The 26,101-nt window shown below is 37.9% G+C and overlaps 2 protein-coding genes across 2 annotated transcripts in view; one reads left to right on the top strand and one right to left on the bottom strand.

Moving 5' to 3' along the window:
- LOC123767950 (chitinase-3-like protein 1) overlaps window positions 1-11,443 on the top strand; it is a 29,958-nt gene extending 18,515 nt beyond the window's left edge. Inside the window, exons 3-9 of the mRNA XM_045758146.2 lie at window positions 451-593; window positions 756-899; window positions 2,642-2,773; window positions 5,525-5,770; window positions 8,290-8,475; window positions 8,707-8,835; window positions 11,147-11,443. Coding sequence (XP_045614102.1) covers window positions 451-593; window positions 756-899; window positions 2,642-2,773; window positions 5,525-5,770; window positions 8,290-8,475; window positions 8,707-8,835; window positions 11,147-11,278 — 1,112 coding nt within the window. The 3' untranslated portion in view covers window positions 11,279-11,443. The remainder of the gene's footprint in view (window positions 1-450; window positions 594-755; window positions 900-2,641; window positions 2,774-5,524; window positions 5,771-8,289; window positions 8,476-8,706; window positions 8,836-11,146) is intronic.
- A 783-nt stretch (window positions 11,444-12,226) lies between these two features.
- On the bottom strand, window positions 12,227-24,573 carry LOC123767951 (zinc finger RNA-binding protein). The gene is made up of 7 exons (XM_045758147.2): window positions 24,320-24,573; window positions 22,079-22,174; window positions 16,547-16,823; window positions 15,601-15,754; window positions 14,806-14,924; window positions 14,266-14,416; window positions 12,227-13,040 (listed from the first exon to the last, which is right to left on the bottom strand). The coding sequence occupies exons 1-7, from the start codon at window positions 24,332-24,334 to the stop codon at window positions 13,022-13,024; spliced, it is 831 nt and encodes a 276-aa protein (XP_045614103.1). The 5' UTR covers window positions 24,335-24,573; the 3' UTR covers window positions 12,227-13,021.
- Between the last annotated feature and the right edge of the window lie 1,528 nt (window positions 24,574-26,101).

The raw sequence follows: 26,101 nt of genomic DNA, 5'->3' as shown, positions 1-26,101 counted from the left end.
TGTGTTGGCGTTGAAGAGGGCCATGAAACCCCAGTTATTTGCACTGCTGGGTGCAATATAATGATTTTCCACCTTGAATATTATCGGTTGGAATGTAAAGAAAACCAGTTGTATCAGATTCTTAAATGTCTAAATATGTAACCACCTAAACTCGAACAAAATACGTACTTTAAAACACTGCTATTGGCTCACTATCCATTGTTAGGTATGTAGTATATTCCAAATACCAAAAATTGCGTAAGTATCCACATAAAACACAAAACTCGTTTCAGTTTCCTAACACATTCCTTGAAAATGTGTTGAAACACGAAAGCCATATGATTTTTAATTTCATTTTTTTCCTATGAGGATACTTGAGCATAACTGCATCACGTATTTCTGTGACTATTCTTGCAAATCCAAGTGTCTCGAGTCTGCAGAGAATAATCTTGTACCATATTTTGACTCCAGAGAGCCTAATGTTGTGCTACATGGCGTCATGGGCCGTGTACCGGAACACCGATGGAAGGTTTGATGTGGAGGACATTGATCCCAACGTCTGCACTCACCTTATCTACGCCTTCGCTGGAATCGCCGTCACTGGGGAGATCCAGGTACGAACAAGTTTGGTATCTTCTGTATGAAGGTTCAATAGATTTGTCTTCTTTAAGTTGTCATCTACTGTGATACACATTCAGGTTATTATTCTAGGCTTGGGTAGGAGTAAACTATAATTGGTTAGAAAATTCAATAAGTATATAAGTTTACATTTTCAGGTGCTCGACCCGTTCCATGACCTTTGCGCGGACGACGGAGATTGCGCCTACGACAGGTTCACAGCCCTCAAGCAGCAAAATCCTTCATTGCTGACACTGCTGAGCGTTGGGGGCTGGAATGAAGGTTCGGAAAAGTTCTCCACGGTGAGTGTACTGCGCACTATGGTCCCCGGCTCTCATAAACACACTATATATTGTAGGTCCGTTGCATAAAAACTAGGAATTAATGAAATGGAAATAAATTGTGGCATACAGAAGCAAAGCAACGATATCCATCGGTAGAAAAATGTATTTGAACGCGGTGTTGTAGTTCAATGTCACGTAAATGGTTTTGCTTAATGTAGGCAAAGATTCCACCTAAGGACTATTAGATTTCGGTTTTGAGACTATCTGAAGAGGCTCTGTAATGAAACTGAAATGAACAGCTCGCCCCTCTATGGAGGTCGAAATAGCCTAAATAGACCTGGAACCCTCACTTGCCGAGATAACGCAAATCAAATGCAAAATTTAAATGAAAAATTAGCAGGAGTTGAAAGTAGCGGAAGATTAAGAGAAAAGTTTGATACTTTAGATTTATGGTATGACGGATCAAATTCAATGACTGAACAATGTTCTGAGAACTGAAGTTAAAGAAAATTATTGATGTAAGAGAGTAGAGTGCCTATAAACGAAGAATAGAACTTCAATTATTGAAGTGTTAATTAGATGTTTGTGTATGAAATTAGTTTTAGGAGTAAAAGCTAATATTTAATATGCATCGTGTAAAACGAAAGTGAGAATGGAAGACTTTATTCAGATTAGCTTAAGCCTTGGAGAATAAGATCGGTGTGATGACAGTAGTGAGTTAAGCAATTGCAACAGGTGAAATAAATGGTGTAGTAGGATTAAATTCTGGAGAATGGCTTAATGGGTGGTAATGGCATCCCAGGATTAAATTATAATGATTGTAGATTGAAGGAATTAAGCATTAGATGTATTTCTAATGTATTTTATACATTAGGATATATATATAGATACACATGCCACATGATGCATGGGAGACATCGCCCGTCACGCAGGGTGCAGTCGCACTTCCACAGATTTCCAGTATCTATTGATACTGGTAATGGCTCAAAAGGGCCACCACTTACGGGCTCTTCATGCCCGTGCCACCTCTTGGGTGGCTTAATCTTTATCAATCAATCTTATCAATCCACATGATGGCCAAACCACACACCAGAAAGTGTAGAAGCCACGACATTTCGGTCCATCGTGACCATTATTAAGCACGCACTTCTTGATAATGGTCCAAGACAGACCAAAACTTCGTTGTTTCTCACCCTTCTGATGTGTAGTTTGGCCATCCCAACCACATTGTGATTCATTGTCTACACATGGCACATGTAAATTATGAATTTGTGCAAAATTGTTTGACTGCTCAGTGAAAAATGTGCTAACTTGTGAGATCTTTTGTCTGTGTGATCACACGTTGCTGTGCAAGACAAAGTTGTGTAAAAATTCACAAGGATAATATATCACAAGCTGCAAAGTGAAATGGAGCACTGGTAGACGAGAATGACTTAGTAATATTTGAAGTAAAAATCAATGAACAAATGAATATAGGATGTTGGCAAGTACTGATTGGTCAAGAATGCCAAAGAAGCATTAAGCAAATAATTTCACAATCTGGTAGAATAACAAGAACTGCTTGGATGAGGAAATGACACGCAATTGATTAGTAAAAATTCTATGGAGAAAGAATTTACCGATATTTAATAATCGCATTTCAGTAAGAGGCGCATTAGTCTAGTTTGTTTCCTTTCTTGAAAACAAATATGACAATAGTTGCCACTAATGTTTGTATTTATTTCCTTATAATTGCCATAATCTTCCCATCATGTACCCAGGTGGCAGGCGACCCAGCATTGAGGAAGACGTTCGTCGACACCTCCATAGCACTCCTCAAGGAGCATGGCTTCGACGGTCTAGATATCGACTGGGAGTACCCTACCCAGAGAGGCGGCGTGCCTGAAGACAAGGTAAACTATGCCTGTCAGAATACTTCATCGTGCATGCTTTGTGCAATAAAGCACAAAGCATGCACTACTACTACTTACTTAAAATCTTTTTCATCTTAAGCTTTCTTCACCAACGTTTTCTATGAAATATAATAGAAATATAATTTCTATTATAAATTATATAATAGCAAATATGCAAATATAATTTCAATGTACGCTTTAATATTTAATTAAGGGACATTGTCAAAATCTTTCGTATACTGTACATCGTTGGCATTTATTAATTCGATGACAGTTAACTAGGTACAGTATTTTCATACAATTTGTAATACAGGTGAATGATGAAAAAGATTCATACACACTCTCTCTCTCTCTCTCTCTCTCTCTCTCTCTCTCTCTCTGTCTGTCTCTGTCTCTGTCTCTGTCTCTGTCTCTCTCTCTCTCTCTCTCTCTCTCTCTCTCTCTCTCTCTCTCTCTCTCTCTCTCTCTCTCTCTCTCAAAAGAAGGGTATCTCTGCTGAGCACACATCCTTGACTCTCAATTGAGTATCCTGGGTTCGATTTCCGGGCGGGACATAAAATTGATTGTGATGTATCCTTTCACTTGATGCACCTGTTCACCTAAGCAGTAAATAGGTACACGGGGATTAGGTAATTGTGGTACGATACATGCTGAGGAAGGTAAATATTTGACCTAGGGGAGGGGAAGCTCGATAAGCATTAGTACAGTCTCTCTCATCTACATCTCTCATCTCATCTCTCTACATCTACAGTCTCAGCATCTCTCTATATTATGGACTAATCTATCCCTATCTTGATTATGGTATCTGTGCATGGGGTTCAACCACTGCAAACCACCTCAAGTCCATCATCACCCAGCAAAAATCTGCTATCAGAATAATAACAAATTCTGCTATCAGACAACACTTAGCCCCCTTGTTTAACTCCCTAAACATAATCTCACTCCACAAATTCTCTTGTCATTTACATTTACAAAACCCTGTTCTTAAATGCAAATCCTGCTCTGAAACTCTCCCTGGACAGATGTAATAGGACCCATTATCGCCACACCAGAAATAAATAGCACTTTGATATCCCCAGAGTCAAACTTAATCTGTGTAAACACTCTATGCAAATAAAGGGACCCAGTCTATGGAACTCACTCCCTAATGAATTGAAAAGCTGTCCAACTTTTGTGTCATTCAAAAACAAAACTAAAAAGTACCTAATTTAATCTTCATAGTTGTTCACCTTTTGCTTTAAAATTGTACTGTATCTATTGCTACTCAATCTCCCAATCTTTATGTACCCAATCCGAACATCTTTACCATTGTGATCATTGCTGTCTTCTTATGCGTGCTATCAATCTGCTGTAGGGTGTCTATTAAACCTGTTTAAATTACCATCACATTGTCAATGTAATCAGTCAGAGCTTTAATATACTAAAAGTGCTTTAATATACTTACTAATCTCCCTCATCTCATTTTTTCTTGCAATGTATCTGTTATTATATTAATTCTGCTAGAATTTACGTACATAAAATTATCTGTTAGATTAAGGACCTGCCCGAAATGCTGCGCGTACTAGTGGCTTTACAAGATTGTAAATACTATGCTATGTATTCTCTCAAACCCAATGTACCTTCTTGTACAGTATATAAATAAATAAATACAGTACAGTATAAGCTTCCTGTCACCAACAATGGGAATTATATTGACATTTGTTGACTTTAATGTTTAGTGTGCCAATCATTCATGATTCTATGGTTCAGATCATGCAAGCTGTGTCTGTCAGCTTGCTGCAAATTTTACCTGAATTTACCTGAGGGGCCATCATCTCTAGTGGCCTCAATAAGGATGGGAAGCCAGTGGCTTGTCAAAGATCCCATCTGCATGTAGGGCAGATTTCAATATGATGGAAGGCTGATGCATCTTGGATGGACTCTGGGTCAAGACACATGTTTATTGCAGATATGGGTCACTAATTGAAAATCCTCTGAATAAGGAGCACTCGCTATATGAAACAAGTGAACTCGTGAGGTATTGGTGCACCTTACTTTGCAGTTACCTTGCAATGTATCCTAGGATAAATGTCTCCACAGCCCAGTCTCTGATCAGGCCTCCTGGGTGGTGGTCTGGTCAGCCAAACTGTTGGATGTGACTGCTCACAGCCTGATATGAATCACAACCTGGTTGATCAGGCTGTGTTGTATAATAAACAATCGTATGTCTGATACAGCATATTTGTAGTCAAGTCCACTGAAAACAGCAGTAGACATGCTTAGTCATCATTGTGAGCTTATTTACCACCCATACAGAATGAGCCTTGTGCTCTTTATGATTCTCTGGATTACCTGGATTTCCAGCTTAAATTTAATTCGTTTTTTGGGAAAAGGAAGCTTTTATGTGTGTGTATATATATGTAAGTATGTACAGTATATGTGTATATATATCTATATATATGATGTTGCGTTTCTATCGCGGTCCTTCCAAGGTCGAACTGTTGAAACTCCCAAGGACGCAACTTCACAACAGTTGTCTAACTTCCAGGTACCTATTTACTGCTAAGTGAACAAAGGCATTGGCTAAAACAAAATGTGCCCAATCATTTCTGTTCTGCCCGGGAATTGAACCCGGGATCCCTAAAGTATCTAGTGTGAATGTCAAGATGCACTGAATATTATGACAATGAAACTTTACATTAGAATAATAATACTGTACTGTAATCTAATCTGCTACCAGTGTGGTCTGTTAATAACATACTTTGTGTGCAGGAAAACTTTGTGACCATGCTGAGTGAATTTCGTGATGCCCTGCATGCCAACAACATGATCCTGACAGCAGCCTTGACCTCGGCTAAGGATACGATTGACATTTCCTATGACATTCCGGGCATTGCCGAGCACCTGGACATAGCCAACATTATGACCTATGACTTCTATGGTACTTGGAATAACTACGTTCACCATGCCTCGGGGCTCTACGCATACTCCGGTGACGACAATATCTTCCAAAATACCGTAAGTTATGGAGTGCTGTTAAGTATACTTTTGTTACCAATTTGCAAGGCTAAATATGTGTTGGGCCCCATGAATACATTGGGCCAGTTTTACGTTTATTTATTAAAAAAGCATGTACCAGCTACGTAAATTATCCCCAAGAATTCCATGTTTACAGGAACCCCACATACCATTAATAACATCTACAACATATTCCCAAGAATTCCATGAAAAAAAAAACAATAATACGAGCTGCAGAGGCATCAATACCTGAAACTACTCTCACAAAACGCTACACATTTACCTCCTGTGTTCAAAATGCCGCCTCATGTGCTAGGTTTATACAGAGTTCACACAGATATTGTGCACTTCTCACACAGTATCTCTCAGATACTATTAGACAGTATCTGGGCAGATATCTCCTAGTACTGTGAGACCTTGCAACACTACACAACCACATACTGTATTAAACAGCCTTGATGACAACCACACAAATCACTGGAAACACCTTATAAAGAAAGCAATCACACAGGAAAATAATCCCAAAGAGAGTTCTGGGCATTCATAACATCATTCATTACCTTCCCAACATTTAAACACGTCACACACAACAATCACAGCATTGCAGATCCTTTTGAAATCATACGTATTTTTAAACCTCTTGGGCAGAATATCTATTACCCACGCCCTCCTCACCAGTTAGTACTTCCAAACATATACACTCGGTTGAAATATAAATACACCAAAAATGACAAACACCTGACGCCATAATCAAACTAGACATATTAAACCCAGACTCACAACTAGCCACCCCACTGACTACAGCCAAAGTGAAGCCGACTACATGAGTACACCATGTATAGCTCAAGGAGCATCAGAAATAGGCCAAACTCATCTCGGACAACTCCCTGATTCTCTAATCGCTGCTCTCAATGACCTGTATAATGCTTCTCTCGCCTTGCCCTTTTCCCCCATTTTCTGCAAAACTGCCACAGCCATTCTCCTTCTCAAATCTGGAAAACCAAATACTGACCCTAAAAACTACAGACCAATCAGCCTGCTAGACATGAGGGGAAGATATACACAAGACTAATAAACCACAGACTCTGACATCTTGAAAACTATGATCCCTTGACTGCAGACAGTTCGGTTTCAGGCCATATCAATCTACACAAGACACCCTCTACATTATGACCAACTCATTACATTCACATAAACCAAAACCAATGCCTCAAAACAACAATTGATGCAAAAGACACTGAAAAAGCCTATGCCACAGTTTGGCACGACAGATTCAAGTACAAACTATTTAACAACTTCCATCTTCTGCCAGTAGCTGAGAAACATTTTTTCACCATCTTGACAAAAGAACATTGCAAATAAAATTCCTTCAGAAACACTGATTTCGTCAATCAACACACCGGAGTCCCTCAAGACTATGTCCTAGCTCTGGCACTAAACACTATACACACACATCCCTGGCCCCATGCATTACTAACCAACTGATAATATGGTATGCAGACAATATCACAATTCATTACTAGTGCTGCATGAGACAATTTGACTTGTAAATTTCAAGATGAAATCAACTGAATCACATAATGGAAATATAACTGGCACATCCAGACAACACAATGGAAATATTCCTGAGGTTAAAGCTTCGGAAATCCTAGAGGATTGGGTTGAATCCCAGGTTGCGGTGTAGTGTTCAAGAGCATTTGCCTGGGAGTACCCAGTGCATATGTTTAAATCCTCCTTGTGGCTCCTACTGATTTTTCTCATTAATAATTTTATTCCATTTGGTGAATTACAGTATGAAAATATCTTTCTACAAATTAAAATCAATTTATTAATTTCATTTGCATGTTACTCTAGACTATTTCCTTAAAACGACAAAGGTAATGCTTAAGGGCATCAGATTCATGCTCAAAAAAGCCACAATGAAGAACAGAAAACATGATGCTTTTTTCCCAAATTGGATTATAAACCCATGGAAACGCCTACTTGCTGAAACCATAAATGCCAAGACACTTGAAAATTGAACTAGAAAACAAATGAAAATTCAATTAGAAAAATCTTTGAACAATAGAGGAAGCTTTGACAAGCTGATAGCTTCCTGTCCCCCATTGAGGCCACTGAAGATGATGCCCCAAGGGTTAAAATCAATTAAAAAGAGCAAAGGCATCAGCAGTAATGAAACCTGTTGGCTACATTAAAGTGTGCGTGGGTAGAGGGTAAATAGTGCCTCAGTCCAGTAGTGTGTGAACACGACGAGTGTTTATGAATGTGATAGTTACTGAAAAATTGCCATTACTACAGTACACTGTTGTTCACCTAGATGACCTCTCATGCACAACATTGAATTAAAAGGGGAAAATCTACAAAGAGAAATATTTATAATATACTGAAAAATAAACCTCATATTTTGTAGATTTTGTTAAAAGAATATTTCAACCCAGAAGTTGTATATTTATGATTCCCTCCATTTCCTATTGCAACATGCAGCCAATTACCAATTCTCATCATTTTTATTGTTATAGGACTTTGCCATCCACTACTGGATAGAGGGAGGGATGCCGAGCACCAAGATCGCAATGGGTGTGCCCCTCTATGCCACTTGCTGGACCCTGGATGTCCCTACCCAGACTGATTACTACTCTCCTGCCAGCAATCCCGGTCAACCAGGGCCATGGACCGAGTCAGAGGGCACATTGGCCTATTATGAGGTAGATAATTGATCACATTTAATGCCATCTAATAATTATCTAGGGAAATACATAAGATCTAATTCTAGCAAGAAATTTGGCAACGGCAAGCTATAGTAGTTAAATGAAAAATTTATAGCATTAGTTAATTTATATAGAGCAAATGTTAATCATAATTTAGTTTTCTCTTCATGTCAGAAAAAATTAAATTTTTGCCAAACAACCAATTCTAAAAGTAGGTTTCCATCTCAGGTCTGCTATGGGCAGAATACGGAACCAGGGAGGTGGGTGATAAAAACGGCTGATGGCATGAAGGAGCCTTACACTTATCGTGACAGTCTCTGGTGCTCCTACGAAAACCACACCTCTGTCGGTATCAAGGTAAGGGGGATTTCAGATACAATAACAAAGCTTCTGTTACTATCAAGGTAGATGATTTTTTCTTACCATAAGTCTCCGGTGCTCATGACAAACACACCTGGCAGTATCAAGGCGAGATGGTTTCAGTACTAACACTGCTGTCAGGTCACTGCTGTCACTGTCTAGTGGATATGGACACATTATCATTACAAAGTGCATCTCTCCCAAGAACATTTCCTTGTTATGTTAGAAGGGACTTTAGTTTCATGATCAACAGAACAGCTGAACCAGGTTCAGTATAGGGAATAGACAATGTTGTCAACAATCATATACTACCATGTATGTACCATGCATGGTGACCTATATACTAAAGTATTTATATTGAGGTTGTCTACAGGAACTGTGGCTTATTAGGCATAACTCTGTTTTTTTGGTGGTGTATAGGTAAAAGATGAAAGGTTTGCTATTGCCCCGGCACGTTAATAAGCTGGTCAGTCCTGTATAGAGTCGAGCAGGTGTTGAAGGGTCTAGGATGCAGTTCTAGGATGCTATCACACTCTCTAATGGTACCTTTTCTATGTTTGTTAGTCCTGGGACAATCGGTATACGTAATTACACCTAACAAAAGGCTTTTCCCGTTTTGGGCTATGGTGACTGGTGAGCAAGAATATCCTAAACTCTACTTCTATCACGGGAGACATCTCCCGTCACGCAGGGTGCAGTCGCACCTCCACAGATCTCCAGTATCAGCTCTTGATACTGGTAATGGCTCAAAAGGGCCACCACTTACGGGCTATTCATGCCCGTGCCACCTTTTGGGTGGCTTAATCTTCATCAATCAATCAATCTACTTCTATGCAAGCTTTTATTCTTGAGGCTCGTGTAGTATGCAATTAATACCATGAACCTTCTCTGCATTTAAGATTCTTTAAGGATGCTCTAATTAGTAGGCCATTTTATTGCAGAGCTTGTCAACCTTTCAGAGCTTGGGGATCACCAAATTCATAATTTAAAATCATGCGGTCCACCAAACAAGAAATGATATTTATTAAAGTCAAACTATTTGATGCCATTTAATATATTGGTTCAAGAAAATGCAGTTACATGCAATACACAAATAAAATGGTCTCGCGGACCACTGGTTGGCGACCGCTGATCTTGAGAGATCACATTGGTCTAATCAGTATGACTTCTGCTACTGGAGGCTCAAGCCAAGATAGCAAACCTAGAGATGGGGCAACTGAAAGAGGCCCTCGTCCAGGATATAATTATTAATAATTAGTTAAATTACTTATAATTATTATAATGGAAGGTTTTAATGGAAAACTTACTGCAATAAAATGCTTAAATGATGGTGAAGGAAAGACTGAATTTGTTTAAGTGTATTAAAAACCAATTTTCAGATGTAAGCTACATCTTTTCTCAAGGTACTGTATATATGGCTCGGAACAAAATTCTAGGTGCTTGCATTTATGAATCTGGCAGAGTGCCTCAGTAGGCATCCATCATTAGCGTTACGATTATGATGCCAAGGGATTTTAGAGTTCCCGGCTAATCCATTACCAGAAAAGGAGCAGTCGGTTGCAGACGAACAAAATGCCCTCCATTGTAGCATTGTTGGCAGCCAGGCCCACTCTACACCAGTGTACAAACCTAAGCCACACAGGACAAAGTCCAAAGAGGCACTTGGCTTGCCCCGTTGCTTTTAAGCTATGGCTTGCTGACGATCCAGGAGCCCCTACTGCAGACGAGTTGTGCACACTGCATCAACAAAAGAAGTGACTGCTCAAGCCAGTGAACAGCATGAGCCCCAGCTCCCCTCCTTCCCCAAACGAGTGGGAGGGGTGGGGTGAATAAGCACACGTTTGATTTGAGAGATTTTATAATTTTTTTTACATCGTTGAGGGAACATCATTCGTCAGGTTGAGAGTCTCGTCTCTCTAACCTAGCAGTTGTCTGTATTGGTTTGCCGACTTTCTGGATGCCTTCCCTGGTGAGGTGGCAGTGTCACCTGCTTCCTGCACCTCTGAGGAGGCCAGGTTCTGGCTCTGGTCCCCGGTAGGCTGAATTGAACTTCACAGCTAATGCGATCTAGTACTGTAGTTAAGAATCATCTCGGCGAGATAGCTTCAGGGAGCCACATGGCAGCTTTTCCCAGAAACAAACAGTTTACCACAGAACCAATAGACCATCTGCAGTTTAAGTTTGTGATCACTAATACTACAGTAGCATTATTGTTTAAAAAAATTAGTTAACCATGAACTTACAAGAGTACCTCTGTAAGTACAGACTTGTCGAGATCTTGAGTTAACGTTACAAATGTATGTTGCAGGCTGACTATGCCAAGAGTCTCAACCTGGCTGGCAACATGGTGTGGACCATAGACTCGGATGACTTTCGTGGCAAATGTAACGACCGCACCTTTGAACTCATCAGAACCATGGTAGAGGTATTCGGAAAATAAAAGTTGCATTTTTAATGAAAAATTCTTAAATTGTTGGGAATTATTAAATCTTTGTAATTTAATCTTAACAGATGGAGTACACTGTACGGTACTGTATGTGAAAAATGTTCATAGATTCCTGTAATGTATTAAGAGCTTGAAATTGAATAAATATCCAAATTTCTAGTCTTTTTTTTTATTCACTACTTTTACACAAATTATATATAGCACCGGCCCTGGAGACTGCCCTGCTGTATATTAATACAGTCACCTGCCTTGAAAGCTGTCAAGCTGCAGGTGAACATTTGCTTTGTCTTGAGTGAAAAAATTCAATTAGGTTCATGCAGTGGTCACCATCAGTGAGCACCTTGCCAACTGGATTAATGGTAATCAAATTGGCTAATGTATTTTTGATAGCTGCCATCAACAGAGGTCTCTGTTGGCCTAGTGCCCATACAGCACTTGAAAATTTGGACACACACTGCTGGGTACAAAAGGGGTGAACATCCTACACCAGGATCCCTATACCTCTTGCTTGTAACAAACACTTTTCTGCTGGAGTTACTGGATCAGCCCAGTTTGTGATTATATTTGTAGGCCCACAATGCCAATGTCTACATGGACTCTGGCAATTGCCTAGAGACTAGCCCCAGATTGGGTAGAGTAAAAACTCATGATTAACATTTGGACAATTCGAAGATGGTGATAAACCCGTTTAGCAACACTTCGTTATTCACCAATTGTGGTCTCTTCCACCTACATACTACTAACTGGAGTTGCATTCAGAAGTAACTACATTAACAAAACAATGTTACATTTTGTACAGTATTCTAAACATTTAAAGGGTGTACCTTGTATTTACAAGGCACACCCTAATGTGTGGGGGAAGAAGTTAAATTATTTTTCCAGGGAAAGACAATTGTATTAAAGCCATCAATTTTTCTAATAAGGTCAATAAAATATATAATATATATTTTTTGTTTTAATTATGGGAAGTACAGATACTAATTTAAATTACATTTAGTATTGGATACTTTTAGTAAAACAAAATGTATTCATGCCTTGCTTAAAAAAACATTATCCTTTACAAAAGTTTACATTCCAAACCTTAATTAACATAAGAAATATATCCAAATACTTAACGGCAGGCACAAATTTAATTTATACTGTAGTTTCTAATGCATACACAAAAGGTACATAGTGATACAACAACAAAAATGTGCAAATAAGCTTGAATACAATTTCTTCATATTTAACAGATTGAACTGCAATTATTCCTCTAATTATCCATCATTCTACTCAACAACACAGGCACTTTTACTATATTTCAATCCTTTCTGGGGAAAGGATAATCTAGACACACTCCGCAGATCTGAGGGAGAACTTCTAGGTGGAGCAAAATCTTGATTGCAGATGCCTGTCCTGTCACACTGCACGCTTTGCTTTTAGTCAAAATTGGCAAGCAAATCAAAGGATTTTTATTTAATTTTTTTGCTACCCATATTAGTTCTTCTGTAACTTTTGCACACCATTTTATTTGGGCATGTTTACAGTACTGTTAATACTTGGTTCTCTCACAGTTTATCGTACAATATCTTTGTCATCCTGTTTTTACTGTATTTTACCCGCCTACCTAAGCACGTGCAGATAAGCTGTTGGTCTTCCTGTGAGAAGGGATGATGGTGCAACCACTGCAAAGCCACCAGGTACATGGGCAGTCTTCCTCTTCCCTGGGAGCAGTGCACTGAGGGTGATTAAAGCACATCACATCTGCCAGGGTGTTCTGCAAATAAACAACAATGCAACCATTGCGACTTTCATGATGCAGGAAGGGACAATTTTCTGTTAGTTCTGAATGCAGTGCAGTACTGTGAAGGAAAAGCATTAATGTGTGGGATCTCCATCTTTGAAATTGCAATGGAAAGTTATGCTTTAAGTATTAAATGCAACTAAAATATTTTAAGTATTGTAAAACATTGAATAATTTGTTTAAATCGATATATTGAACACCGAAATAAAATTAAATTCTGTCCAAGAGTCAGTGTTTGACAACCGTTGCTTTAGCAAATGAAAAACCATGCAAATTTTCATTAAAATCAAACATTGTATAATGGTAACAATTGTAGGGGCCAATTATATTTGGCAAAAATACCATCAAATGAAAATAGGGCAGTTTATCAAGGCCATTCTTTGTTTAACTTCCCGATAATTAATGCATGAAATTGGCACAAGAACCTTTCTCAATTGCCATCAGATTGAGGAATTTTTTTTAGTGCGGCTTGTGGAGGGAAGGAGAGTGGGGAAGGGAGCCCTGATAGGGGTCAAAGTTTAATAGAATGCTGACGTTTAAATGATCCAGCTTGGAGATCAAAATATGACGGGAAGGTCCTTTAGCATAAAAATTGCATATCTGTCCTTGTATGTAATACCAGTAATTGTCCTGATCACAGGACAAGTGATGAGAGCTCAGTGCTATGCCAACTACCAGCTTATTATTATTTTTGTTTAGGGAAGGAAGACTTCAGGTGAGGTGAAGAGTTGATGTGAACAACACTGAACAAAAATAGTGTCAAAAATCATAAACACATTAATCAACATATTACTGCTACATTAAACATTTACATTTCTCACGTGTTTTTGTATTAAAATATGCACTTGAAAAGTGTTCTATAATTTATTTCATTTTTTAAAGGCCTTCTCTAATAAAACCCAGTCCAAATACAACAGGAGGATTTCAGTTTGGACACAATCTGGAAGCAACATAAGATAATGGACACTTTTTTGTTGGATAACATTTTGCATATTTGTAGGAGGACCACAATATGACCCAGATGATGATCACAGATTTAAGAATATATAATTTTTGATAATGCAAAATTTACTTCCCTTCAACAGCCTAGCCGGTTCCATTCCAGTAATTTGCCTCTTGCCTAAATCACAACATAATGAAGAAAAATAAAATAAAAAGGCTGCCACTTACTGCCACATTTGTTTTTAAATTGACTTACCTCAATTTTTTCTGATGATTATTCCCTTGGAGGTGCTGTATCATGGGGGCTTCTCCACTGCAAGAAGATCGACAAACTGTGCAAGTCAAATACAAGGTACTCCCTTCCGTTAGTATTACTGTTCCATCCTCAATAGCATAGTCTAACAAGCCTGAAAGCAAAGATGTACATGTTTAATTAACTGTTTTGGCATTTTACCAAATAGCAAGCCTAGAGTAATGTAACTTTTATAACCAATTTTGCAAAATTTCAAAATGTATAACATTTTTCATGTTGCTTATGGAACCTTCACACTTAATTTAAATAATCTGTTTGCAATATTTTTTTGTGATGCTCTGGTCAAAGTACCTGAAAAGTACAAGGAACTACCTGAGCTACTCATGCGATAGATAATAGGTAAGGACAAGGATTTGGGACAGGATGAAGGAAAGGAAAAGTGCCCAACCACTTGAATGGCTGGGGATCGAATGCCGACTTGCAAGACTGTCGCCTTACTGTCCATTCCAAGTTGTTGGGCATACACATGTGATGGTAACTAACTTGCAGATGAATCGTCATCATCATATTTATGGGGTCTGGGCTTCACTGCAGTGGCTGAAGAGGAGGATTTATCATCTGATTTGTTGCCTCCGGCAATGTCCTGGTCCATTTCCATTCTCCTATGGAAAGTCACTTTTGTTAGCAAGTAATATAGTTTCACAAAACCATCATCATGATCTTGTTGCTGTTATTGTGACATGTGTAATTAAAATACTGTAATTTTATGTAAACTAACCTAATTATAGATGTACAACCATTTATGAATAAAGGTTTTGATTCTGAGTATAGAAAATGGGGATAAAAATTGGAAAAAATGCCTCAATCAAAGAGGCATTCATTCATGAAAACACTATCTCATTTTAGGGTTTACTGATTTTTGGAGTCTGAATCTTTCCATGACAAGTTTTGTTCATTAATCTAACACATCTCCTTAAATAACATTGGTTCTCGTATCCAGCTCAAGCCTAATTCCCAAGCCTAATTCCCAACTTAAAAATATCAGCTCCCTCAAAAAATTAACTTATTTCAAATTTAAACCTAGATTTTTTACAATCATGCAACACTGAAATGAGCTTAAACCAGAGGTAGTGGGAACAACCATAATTCACGTCAAAAGCTAGTATGACAATGATCAATTGTCATTTATTGTCAGCAAGTGCAATAATCAAGTGCCCCTCGAATCCATGTGATGATTTTGACTTACAGGGAAGAATTTGAGAAGATACGACCCCCCCACTCTCCATGTAGTGATGGGCTGTGGAGCAAAATGATTACTTTGATATACGATGTACTTACTTCTGTTTCTTACAGTGGGGCTCTCCTTGAAGATGCTGATGCATTGAAGTTTCACCTGTACATTTAATCTGACACACGTTGCAAGCCAAAAAAGTCTGCCCTCCCATTTTCTCTTCTAATACTATGCCATGCTTCATGGCAGTTTGAACAGGGTCTGTAAAGGTAAAATAGGTGACATACATTAAAAGGAAAACCAACATTTCACATTTATTTTTGCAAGAAACATGGAGACATCTCAAGAAACATGTAAACAAATATGCAAAATTAAAACTTATTTTACTTTAAAACTATTATAGCATGTTTCTAAATATATTTCAAGCACATGCAACAGTAATAATATACTGTAATAAAAGTTCCCAACACTGATTTCAATTTAGTCTTAAGCTACACCTTAGACACTCCGGAGATATTTGTTACTCATTAATGACTGATAACATTATCTTGAGTAGTTACTGAAATATCATTCTAATTTTTTTTAAATCTATAAACTAGGAGGAAGAAATAATTTCTCAAACTATGGCCAGGACACCAAAAGTACAAAAGCTCATGGCCATAAGTGATTGAAGTCTTTATATATATATAAAAAAAGTCATGGATCATAAAAAGTCATAAAAATGGGCCAAATATCATTTCGCCCATTTTATGTACAGTAAGTATATAATTTTGGTAGAAACAACGAACAAAGCTGTTCTCTCATATAATTAGATGATATATTAAACAGCTATGTAATATAACTTTTATGAATTACATGAAACATACTACAGTACCCAATACTGATATAGCATACTTACAGAAAGAAGTGAAAAAAAAGGAAGAGCAGATGTACAGTACGTACAGGTGTACACAGTATGTACAGTAATAGGATCAGACAGCTTGAAAGCATAATCAATCATATTCTTTAAAGCAACGCGCTAAGTAATAGACTGTACCATATATTAAAACTAACCAGCTTTAAATCGAGATTTAGATTTTGATGACTGCATCGATCCATAGTTCCGTTTCCGCCCAAAAGAAGTAGGAAGTTCATAGCCATCCGGGTCTGACCAGTTAGAATAATTGTCTGCATTATCATATGAATATTTTGGTGCTCTCACAGGGGGAAGAAGATCCGAGCCATTCCTATAACTTCGCAAAGCTTTAGCATGTGGAAATCCTTCAACATGGCTTTGTGCAGGTACGGCTCCTGACATACACCTACTGCACACAATACATCTGTAAGTTTCCTGAAAGTAAAAGTAACAAAATTAACAACTGGAGAGGGATCATTTATATCCAGACAATCAAGCCAGTGTATACTAGTATGATTAAAGATGATGAAAAGTTTTGTCATGAAGCTACAACACTTGGTAGCCATCATTTACAACTGCATGCCAGGCCTTGGAAACCTGGACTGGGGTTTATGGAGTGCAAAGGTCCTAAGACTCCCCCCCCCCCATATCAGCATGAGACTGATAGAACCTCCTCCACCACTCACACTTACACAACAGTCTTGAAACTCTGAAATGTTATATGCATGAATACAGAGTTGCATAGGACGGTTATTCCACTTTGGAATAAAGAAGTGACCCCCTTCTCCTAAATGCATCAGATCCACAATTGCATGCCAGGCCTTGGGAATATGGAATGGGGTTTATGGAGTGCTAAGGTCTAAAGACCCTTCCCCTCCCAAAATGCACCAGATAAGAAGGATCTCAAACCTTGATTCAGCATTAATTTATGGTGGTGTTCCAGTTCACTGAGGGGATGCATTCCTGGAAACAGCACTGTATCAAATTAGCCTGATGGGGAAAATAGGATGCTTTCCAAGGCAATGGTTTTTATTTCATATTACAAAATACCAATTTAACTTTATAGCCCTGTACAAAATTTATCAAGAACAAAACATCTCAATGAACTATGAAACTTAAACAAAAACATAATGTAAAGCATTGAGTATAACGGCACCTTGGTAGTATTTTGGAACAACCTGAACAGCAGCAGGAACAGGGAAACAATCACTGTCCTTTGCCTTCCTCTTTATGGGAAGTGTGGTACAGTGGTAGGTTTCTTGCCTTGTTCTTGCTGGTTGAGAGTATGCCACCCCAACACTCCAGTTACATGAAATGTTATGTTATTTCTACACTTGAGAGGCCATCCCACATTCTAAACTCCCATTGCCCGAAAACTCCATTTGTTAATGTTCAGTCTGGCCTCTGGCCTCTCTCCCATGCCTACCACATGCATGAGCACCTCCAAAACCTAGTCTTCTTGTTTAGTCGACGGCGGTACCACCAATCCAAATTAACTCGTCCACAGAAATGGTGCCAGACCAGTAAGTGGAGAAGTGGCAACTTTATCATTTCTTCTGGGCTCTCACATGAAATCAAGCTGCAGGAGTTGCTAAGTGACATCATGCTAGCCATGATGCTGTAGTAATCACAAGTGTTGAAGTAACAACAGGTGACTGGGTTGCATATCCCTGAACCTTTCCATGATAATTTATCTACAGCATGTCATCCTGCCTGCCTGCAAGACCATAAGAATGAGGAATATTTATGTACCAGCCAAACTTATGCTGAAATTTGCTCTATATGAATCATATAATGAAAATAAGATAAGCCCCCTTTTAGAGTAAGCAGTCTGTGTGCTAGCATTTGAGAATCTGGTGGAGGTAGGAATGACTGGTTCAAGAAAAGGATGAGAGGGCAAAAGGCACGCATATTGAAGGATGAAACTCAGGATAAGATTGGGAACATTTACAGAAAAGATAAGAAAATGTGTAAAAAACTTGACTGCAGATTCCTAAAAAGATTTCACAAATATAGCAAGGGGAAGTGTCAGAGCCTAGTGGGATGGTGCTAACTGAAGCCGTATTGGTGGACTATGAGATTATCAAGAGATTAAGTAAGGAGACACCTGCTGGAATTGGACACGGCTAAGGTTGTGGGACCAGATGGGAGCTCATTATGGATACTGAGAGAGGTAGCTAAAGCATTATGCTGGGCTCTTTCTAGTTTCTAAAATATTTAACAACACACTGGACACAAGTGAACTAGCAGAAAGTTAGAAACAGACAAACAACACTAAAAAATGGATCGGTTTCTATTGCATACATATTATGCAAGATAATGGAAAGGATCATAAAAGAACATGACGAACATGAATAAAATATCAACATAGGTTTAGGGACTGAAAATCTTGCCTCACAAACTCGATAAAATTCTATGACTGGGCAACAGTGACCAGAAATGACAGAAGAGAGTGGGAAGAATGCATATTTTTGGATTGTGATAAGGGAGTACCTAAGCAAAAGAGACACAGTGAGATGTTATCAGCAGAGTTTTGCAGGGGTAACTGCCAGGTCCTATAATTCCTAAACTATGGAAATGATCATCCACAAAAAATAATGTTTTTATTTCTTGTGGATTATGTTCTTATTTCTAAATGTTTGCCAACAAAAATTATGAGGAGGATACATATGAAAGACCGCAGGAAACCATATGCCAGTTTCGACAAACTGAAAGCATTGTCCAAAAATTTACTACTAGAGTTAAACTTAGGTATATGCAAAGTAATGAAGATTGGTACTGACAACAGGGAATGTGAAGGGTTGATATCACATCGAAACTGTCTCCGCAGGCCAACACCATATAGGTTATCATTACCTGTGTCACGCAGGTTTGGCCAACATAGAGAACTGCCTTTAGAGACCTTAATTCAGAGACCTTTAAGACTCTTTACACCATATAGGTTAGATCAATTTTGGAATATGCAGTACCAGCATGGGGGGTTCTTCAAACACTAAATGAGGCTAGAGACAGTCCAGGAATATATCGGTATGATAGTACCAGAGCCCAGAGTGATGAGTTATGAGCTAAGATTAAAGGAATTATGGTAATCCTTGATTGCATAATCACAGGAAGATTTAATCAAGGATTAAGGTAATCCTTAATCATTGATTAAGTTACTGGAAGGCACAAGTGTTAGGGGATATGATTACAACATACAGCATCAAATTAACAGGGAAACCAAAAGGGTTGACAAGAATAGTAAATGGAATGGGTGGTACTCAAACAAAAGGAACAAAGACAAATTAAACACCAAGCCATAGTTATATTTAATGAACTCTGCAGGAATAGTTGTACCGGGTGTTATACTTATTATTAGAATTACTGTATTAATCTACTAGAACAATGACAAATTAAACACCAAGCCATAGTTATATTTAATGAACTCTGCAGGAATAGTTGTACCGGGTGTTATACTTATTATTAGAATTACTGTATTAATCTACTATGTCATTATTTACAAACCCAAAACCATGAGAAGCAGTGTTAAGTTCTAACACCTAAAAAATATTATCAGTAACAGAGTAATGGATAATACTGTACTGCAGTATCTATACACTTGTAGTTTCTTGCTTCTTACCGCATTGTTCTTGGTGGCTTCTTGGAATGCATTTTGGACCGGATGCAGTGAGAAACAGTAATGGAAATCAAAAAATTTGCGTGATGAAGGTTTGCGCAGCAGACAATGGTGCTATGCTGTATGCGGCCTATCAAAAACAACAGATCGCCTCATACAAACACTTGCACTGATATGATACATGCATTTGTGAATTTACTTCATTCAAATGAAGCCTTGTTGCTAAAGATAATAAGCATATACTTCTGAATTCACATTTTTGACTGCAAGGGTTCACAATTGTGATGTACAGTACAACTTCAATTCAACGAACTATATGAGACCAATCCCAATTTGTTCCAACCTGAGATGCTTTCAGGATGCATTTTCCATGCCCTATAGGCTGATTTCACTTAGCAAAATTTTAGTTTCAACTTGTAATATAATATACAACTATGAAATAAATGTCGGTAATTTTTTCTTTAACCACATCTAGCTTATTTCTCAGCCTTAAAACTAATTTTGAAAAGGTAGTAGGACCATATCTGAGTGAACCAAAACCTTGCTAACTCAGAATGAAAACAAACCATAGAATTTGGTTTTAAATATCTTCAATAGCTTTCCCAAGGTATCAACTGTTTTTTGTGCCGAGTCCATCTACAAAAATCATCAAAACCATGATTGAAACCATATTAAGAGAGTTACCATTCCTACCTAAATATTTCCAACACACTAAGGGCTGATTTCACCAAGCAAAATTTTAATTTCAACCTGTCATATGAAGGATAACTACCAACAGAACCTGTCTGTAAAGAGATTTAATTACACTGGGCAAATTTCTTACACTTTAGTCTTGAAATCTCACTTTCAAAGGAAAAAGAACCCCTATTAGTGAATAAAAACTGGAGAACCACAAAATTAAAATGAACCATAGAATTTGGTTTTGAATGTGCTCGATGGCTTTCCCAAGGCCCCACACTAATTTTCGTAATGTTGAACGATCTATGAAAATCATTAAAAACATGATTGGAGCAATATTAATAGTTACCATTCATACCTAAAATTTCCATTGTTCTATGGGCTAATTTCACCGAGCTAAATTGTAATTTCAACCTGTCATATGAAGGGCAACAAAAAAGAGAACCTGTTTGTAAAAAGATTTAACCACATCTAGCATATTTCCCACTCCCAAGCCTTGAAGCCTCATTTTCAAAGAAGAAGGGCACATACTTTATTGAACAAAACCTTTGCAAATGAAAAAAAAAAATAGAATTTAGTTTTAAATATGCTCAGTGGCTTTCCCCAAGGCCCAACTATTTCTTGTAATGTTGCCTCCATCTACGAACTTGGTTCCACCATCCTAAGCAAATCCATATATCCCCATGCTTCAGTGAACTCTTGTCAGTCATACTGGGTGAGTAAATCTGGCATGGAAAGTGCGTGTTTCAACCAGATATTCTCTGAATCGAGGTTCGTTGAATCAAGATTCCAATGTATTTTCCAACAATATGAATATTTCTCATAGGCAGGATTAATTTGCTTATCCAGACAAACAGTTTATCGAGCAATTTTGATCTTGACCCAATTGAAAAGTGGGATGAGCTCTGCAATGTCTGAGGCAGGAAAGCTCTTGGAATCAGAGATCAACCCAGTATCAAAGCAAATGTCTTTAAGCAGTAAAATAGAGTTACAAGACATCTAAACTCTTGCCAGAAATGCTTTTGAAATGTGCCAAACTAAACTGAAAGAAACTCTCATCTGTTTTCAGATGCCAGCCCAGGTCAGGCAAAGCACCCACCCTCACTTTCAAACCCAAGTGAAACCTATTGTTATGTAAATAATGAGAGAGAGAGAGACCATGTCCTTCACAACAGGCTCTCCATAGATATGTCATGAACGTGTGCCACCACAAGTCACAAATCAGCTGAACAGAATACTGTATTTCATACCAAACAGGCAAAATTATATACAAAGTAACAATGTAAAACTATGCTAGTCAATGAATGAAGAACAATATTTCAGGTTTTATGTTTAACAAGATAATTAAAATATAAATACACTACACTAAATACAATTAAGATATAAATACACTAACCTGCTGTCCAGCATAGCTTTGAATTAGTATGCCATCCCTTACAGCTTTTAGAACGCTGGTACTCCGAGGGTCTCTCGGCTCAGAAGGTGACTCACACTATAGAAAAAACATAGAAATCCACTTTAAGACATTTCATTTGAATTTGAAAATACAATACTGTAACTTATACTGTATACTTATAATGCATAGTAGAATTGTGGCTCAAAAAGAGGATATACACACTGCTGGACTAAGCAGTATTTTGTTTAGGATCTTATGGCTGGGATAGAGAGAAAGACCAAGACTGACTGTACTTGTGCATGGGGGTTCACCTGCTGCAAGCTATATCAAACTTATCATCACCCAGCAAAAATCAGATATCAGAACTATAACAAACTGTTGGCAGACAACATGTAGCCCCTTTGCTTAAAAACCTCTAAATGTGCTCATTATATTCTCTTGTGCAATTTACACTTGCAAAGTCTTATTTTCATACTAATTCTGTTTTGAAACTCTTCTTAGATGGATATAATAGAATCCATGAACATCACACCAGAAATAAATAACTTCCATATTCCCACTCAGACTAAATCTATGCAAACATGCAAAGCCAATAAAGGGACGTGTGCATACATGTATGAGTGCATTTACAGCACTTTCAGAATAAAGATTATGGTACGATTATGAATTTTGTACATTTTATGGTATTACTTATTACCATGAGATGCAAATATATATAAATACCCAGTACATACACAATTATTTTCCTTTTCAATACACGTAAAAAATTTAATTGTTTTATAGAGCAATACTTTATGCTGGAAGATATAAACTACTGTATTTAAGATTCTGTAACTTTAGCGATAATATAACAGTAGATTTTCATTACTTAATATTCACAACAACAGCAATGAGCAACCACAAATTGTCTTTATTTGGATAATGAAGTACAGTATAGAAGATCTATGCTACTTGGTGTGGCAGATATATAAATACTGCCAGTACAGTACTTAGGCAATGTTAATTGGGCACTTCTTTGTTTAGCTTTTAAATTGGTTAAGAGCAGTACAGTCATTTATTGCACTTGGGAGCTCATTCCATAATATAGAACTCTGTGTATTGAATTTCTGCTTTGGTTAATTCGTACAGAATTAACAAAACAGAATAAATAATAAAAGCAGAACCGCTTACCCACCAAAGCCATAAATGTTAAAACACTGCTGAAAATTCAAAACTCAGCACCATAAAATCATCCGTACAAATGGGGAAACTTTCAATAAGCCACTGGCATTCTGTCCTCATCAATACCACTAGAGATATGGTAGCCCTCGAATAAATTCATGTAAATATCAGGTGTGAGTTTTATCTTAATTTATTATAGTACCACTGGTGCTTTCTCAGAGTCTGAAACCACACTTACATCGTGGCGTATGGATAAGACACTTGCCTGGCGTTTTGTGAGCGCTTTGTCCTGGGATCGTATTCTGGCTGGGAAGGATTTACTGGATGTAAACCCTTAACTGTAGCCTCTGTTTAACATAACAGTAAAATGGGTATCTGGTTGATAAACGATTTGGCGGGGTCGTATTCCGGGTACATAGGATTAAGGACTTGCCCGAAATGCTATGCGTACTAGTGGCTGTACAAGAATGTAAAAACTCTTGTACTGTATATATAAATAAACAATATAATAAATAAATAATGTTTACCTAGGTAAGAGTAAAGCTGTTTATATTTCTTTCTCAAATACCGTATTATGAATGGGTAAATTGATACCAGCCAACAGTTGATATTTCTTAATAAGAGTTGGTTATGTACTGACTGCACTAGTATGTATTTCACCACAAACAATCATTCAGTCAGAATGCTATAGCATCAGTGAGAACGCCTGTGACCGCACAAATATTACAGAAAGGTGTAGTAGTTTCCTAACTCAAAGTTAGGAAAGACTGATTATTAAATATTGTGTTCTTAAACAGATTCTTCCACTTTGCACTTACAAGATAACGTTAGTTCGAGTTTTAGAAAATGGTAACTTAATCCTTTGACGATCTGAATACTCAAATTCAAATGTTTATTCAGGTAAAGTACATAGATACAAGGTGTGATACAAATACTGATGAATTTACTCTAACTCGAGTTAGTTGTATTCAGACACAGCAGGTCAGAGTACAAATGACAGGCTGAACAACCTAGCAAGTTTCCTTCCTATTGGGAAGTGTTGTATATGCCACAATAAACATAAACCAAAAAATTGCTCACCCTCCAATTCGACATGGCGACCTCAAAGTCCTCAAGTCAGCCTCTGGCTTAAACCACCTGCAGTAGGGGCAGGGAGTCTCTTGTCTTAAGAGGTCACAAGCTAGAGATATAAACCACGTGTGGTAGCCGCAGGGAGACACTGTGCTGCTGCAGGAGAGAGATCTGCTGGGGGAGACGTCTCCGGGAGCGTCGCCAGCAGCAGATCACGCCGTCAACACACTCCCTTGTGTCCACGGTTGCCAGATCTGAATGGCTGAACGTCGCGATTACCTGAATTTACCTGAGGGGCCACTAGCACTAGTCAGAATGTCTGGTAATATGTTTATTGTTTGTGATGTGTGTATATGTATGTATTAACACGTTGTACTGAACGGGGTGAGAATAGCTTGAGCTATCTCATCCCTTTGTGTGTATTTTACCTCAATACTTATTTCAATTTCAACTAGCACTAGTAGCCTCAACGAGGACAGGAAGCTCGTGGCTTGTCAAAGGTGTTGTATCATTTGCCTGGATGATTTTTTTCAGCAGTAATTTAAAAATTTAAGTTTTTTTGGGAAGTTACGGTTCGGCGGGTAGGCTGTTCCACTGGTTTATAACCCTGTGGCTTTGTAATAAAAGAAAAACATGAAGAAATCTGTAATAAAATGAGGCACTTATAGCTGGTTTGATTTGTCAGCGTTTTTGTAGTGGCTGGTATTTGCTCCCCTAACTTTTTTTTAATTAGCAAAATTAGGTATGCACAGTAATTATATATGAGATATTACACAGTGTAGATCAAGAACTTCTGAACAAGAACTTAATGCCCGAAACGCTTTGCGTAATAGTGGCTCTAGGCATTGTATGTACTAGCTCTACCTATAAGTCAACCAATCCTTGTAAAAATTTATTGTATGTATGTACCTTACCTAAATAAAATTGTATTGTATTGTATTGTATTGTAACTAGCTATAGGTTCAACTATTTTTACCATCTTACAAGATGGTGTCATACATGGAATTAGGGGAGATAATACCTGCCTTAAGTGTTGTTGTTATAGATTCAGCTACTCGGAACAAGTTCCAAGTAGCACATGCTATCGTGAGCCCGTAACTTACCTAGCACAGAGCGGGGCAAGTAGCACGGGCTATGGTGAGCCCGTAGTAAACTTACCTTAATACAAAAACAAACAGCTGGTTATAAGTTCACCCAATAGTCCCATCTCACAGGATGGTTAGTCATACATGGAATCAGTGCGCCCCTTGAGGGACTTGAAGTAAAGGGGGGTAGAAATAACCTTAGCTACTCTACCCCTTTGAGATGTATTTTTTCTTGTCTCAATAAACATACTTGAACTTGAATCAGGAGAGAAAATACCAGCCTCAATACTAAAACAAATCAACTATGACTAAAAGATGAGAACATAAAATGTAAGAGCAAAATCTGGGTACAGAACAAAGAATATCTTCCAATATTCTTGAGTGTATGAAGTAATTACAGAGCTCAAAGTACCTCACTAATAAGGAATAACAGCAACACAGTTTTATTATTATTATTATTTTCTACCACAGACGTGGCCACACATTTACAATGCTACCCAACATATATACATTTGCTTCTGTCATTCATGGACAGGGTTAGAGATGGTTATTGTTAAACATATAGTTCAGGGGTTTATTGAACAATCAACCACAGAAGGTGAGTCGGTGCTTTTAAAATGCTAAGCTAACCTACATACGTAAATACATAGATACACAGATTTACGTATGCCCTACATAAAGTGTTCGATGTGTCATTTACATAGTG

The sequence above is a fragment of the Procambarus clarkii genome, chromosome 58 (assembly GCF_040958095.1).
Source record: "Procambarus clarkii isolate CNS0578487 chromosome 58, FALCON_Pclarkii_2.0, whole genome shotgun sequence".
Classification (NCBI taxonomy): domain Eukaryota; kingdom Metazoa; phylum Arthropoda; class Malacostraca; order Decapoda; family Cambaridae; genus Procambarus; species Procambarus clarkii.
The sequence above is the reverse complement of the archived record's forward strand: the minus strand, read 5'-3'. Positions and strand labels throughout refer to the sequence as shown.

What these genes read in the sequence shown, in the direction of transcription:
- LOC123767951 (XM_045758147.2), bottom strand. An exon ending in AAAGCTATGCTGGACAGCAG is followed by an intron (nt 16,824 to 22,078) that starts GTTAGTGTATTT and finishes TTTTACTTTCAG; the next exon opens with GAAACTTACAGATGTATTGT. An exon ending in TAAATCTCGATTTAAAGCTG is followed by an intron (nt 15,755 to 16,546) that starts GTTAGTTTTAAT and finishes TTACCTTTACAG; the next exon opens with ACCCTGTTCAAACTGCCATG.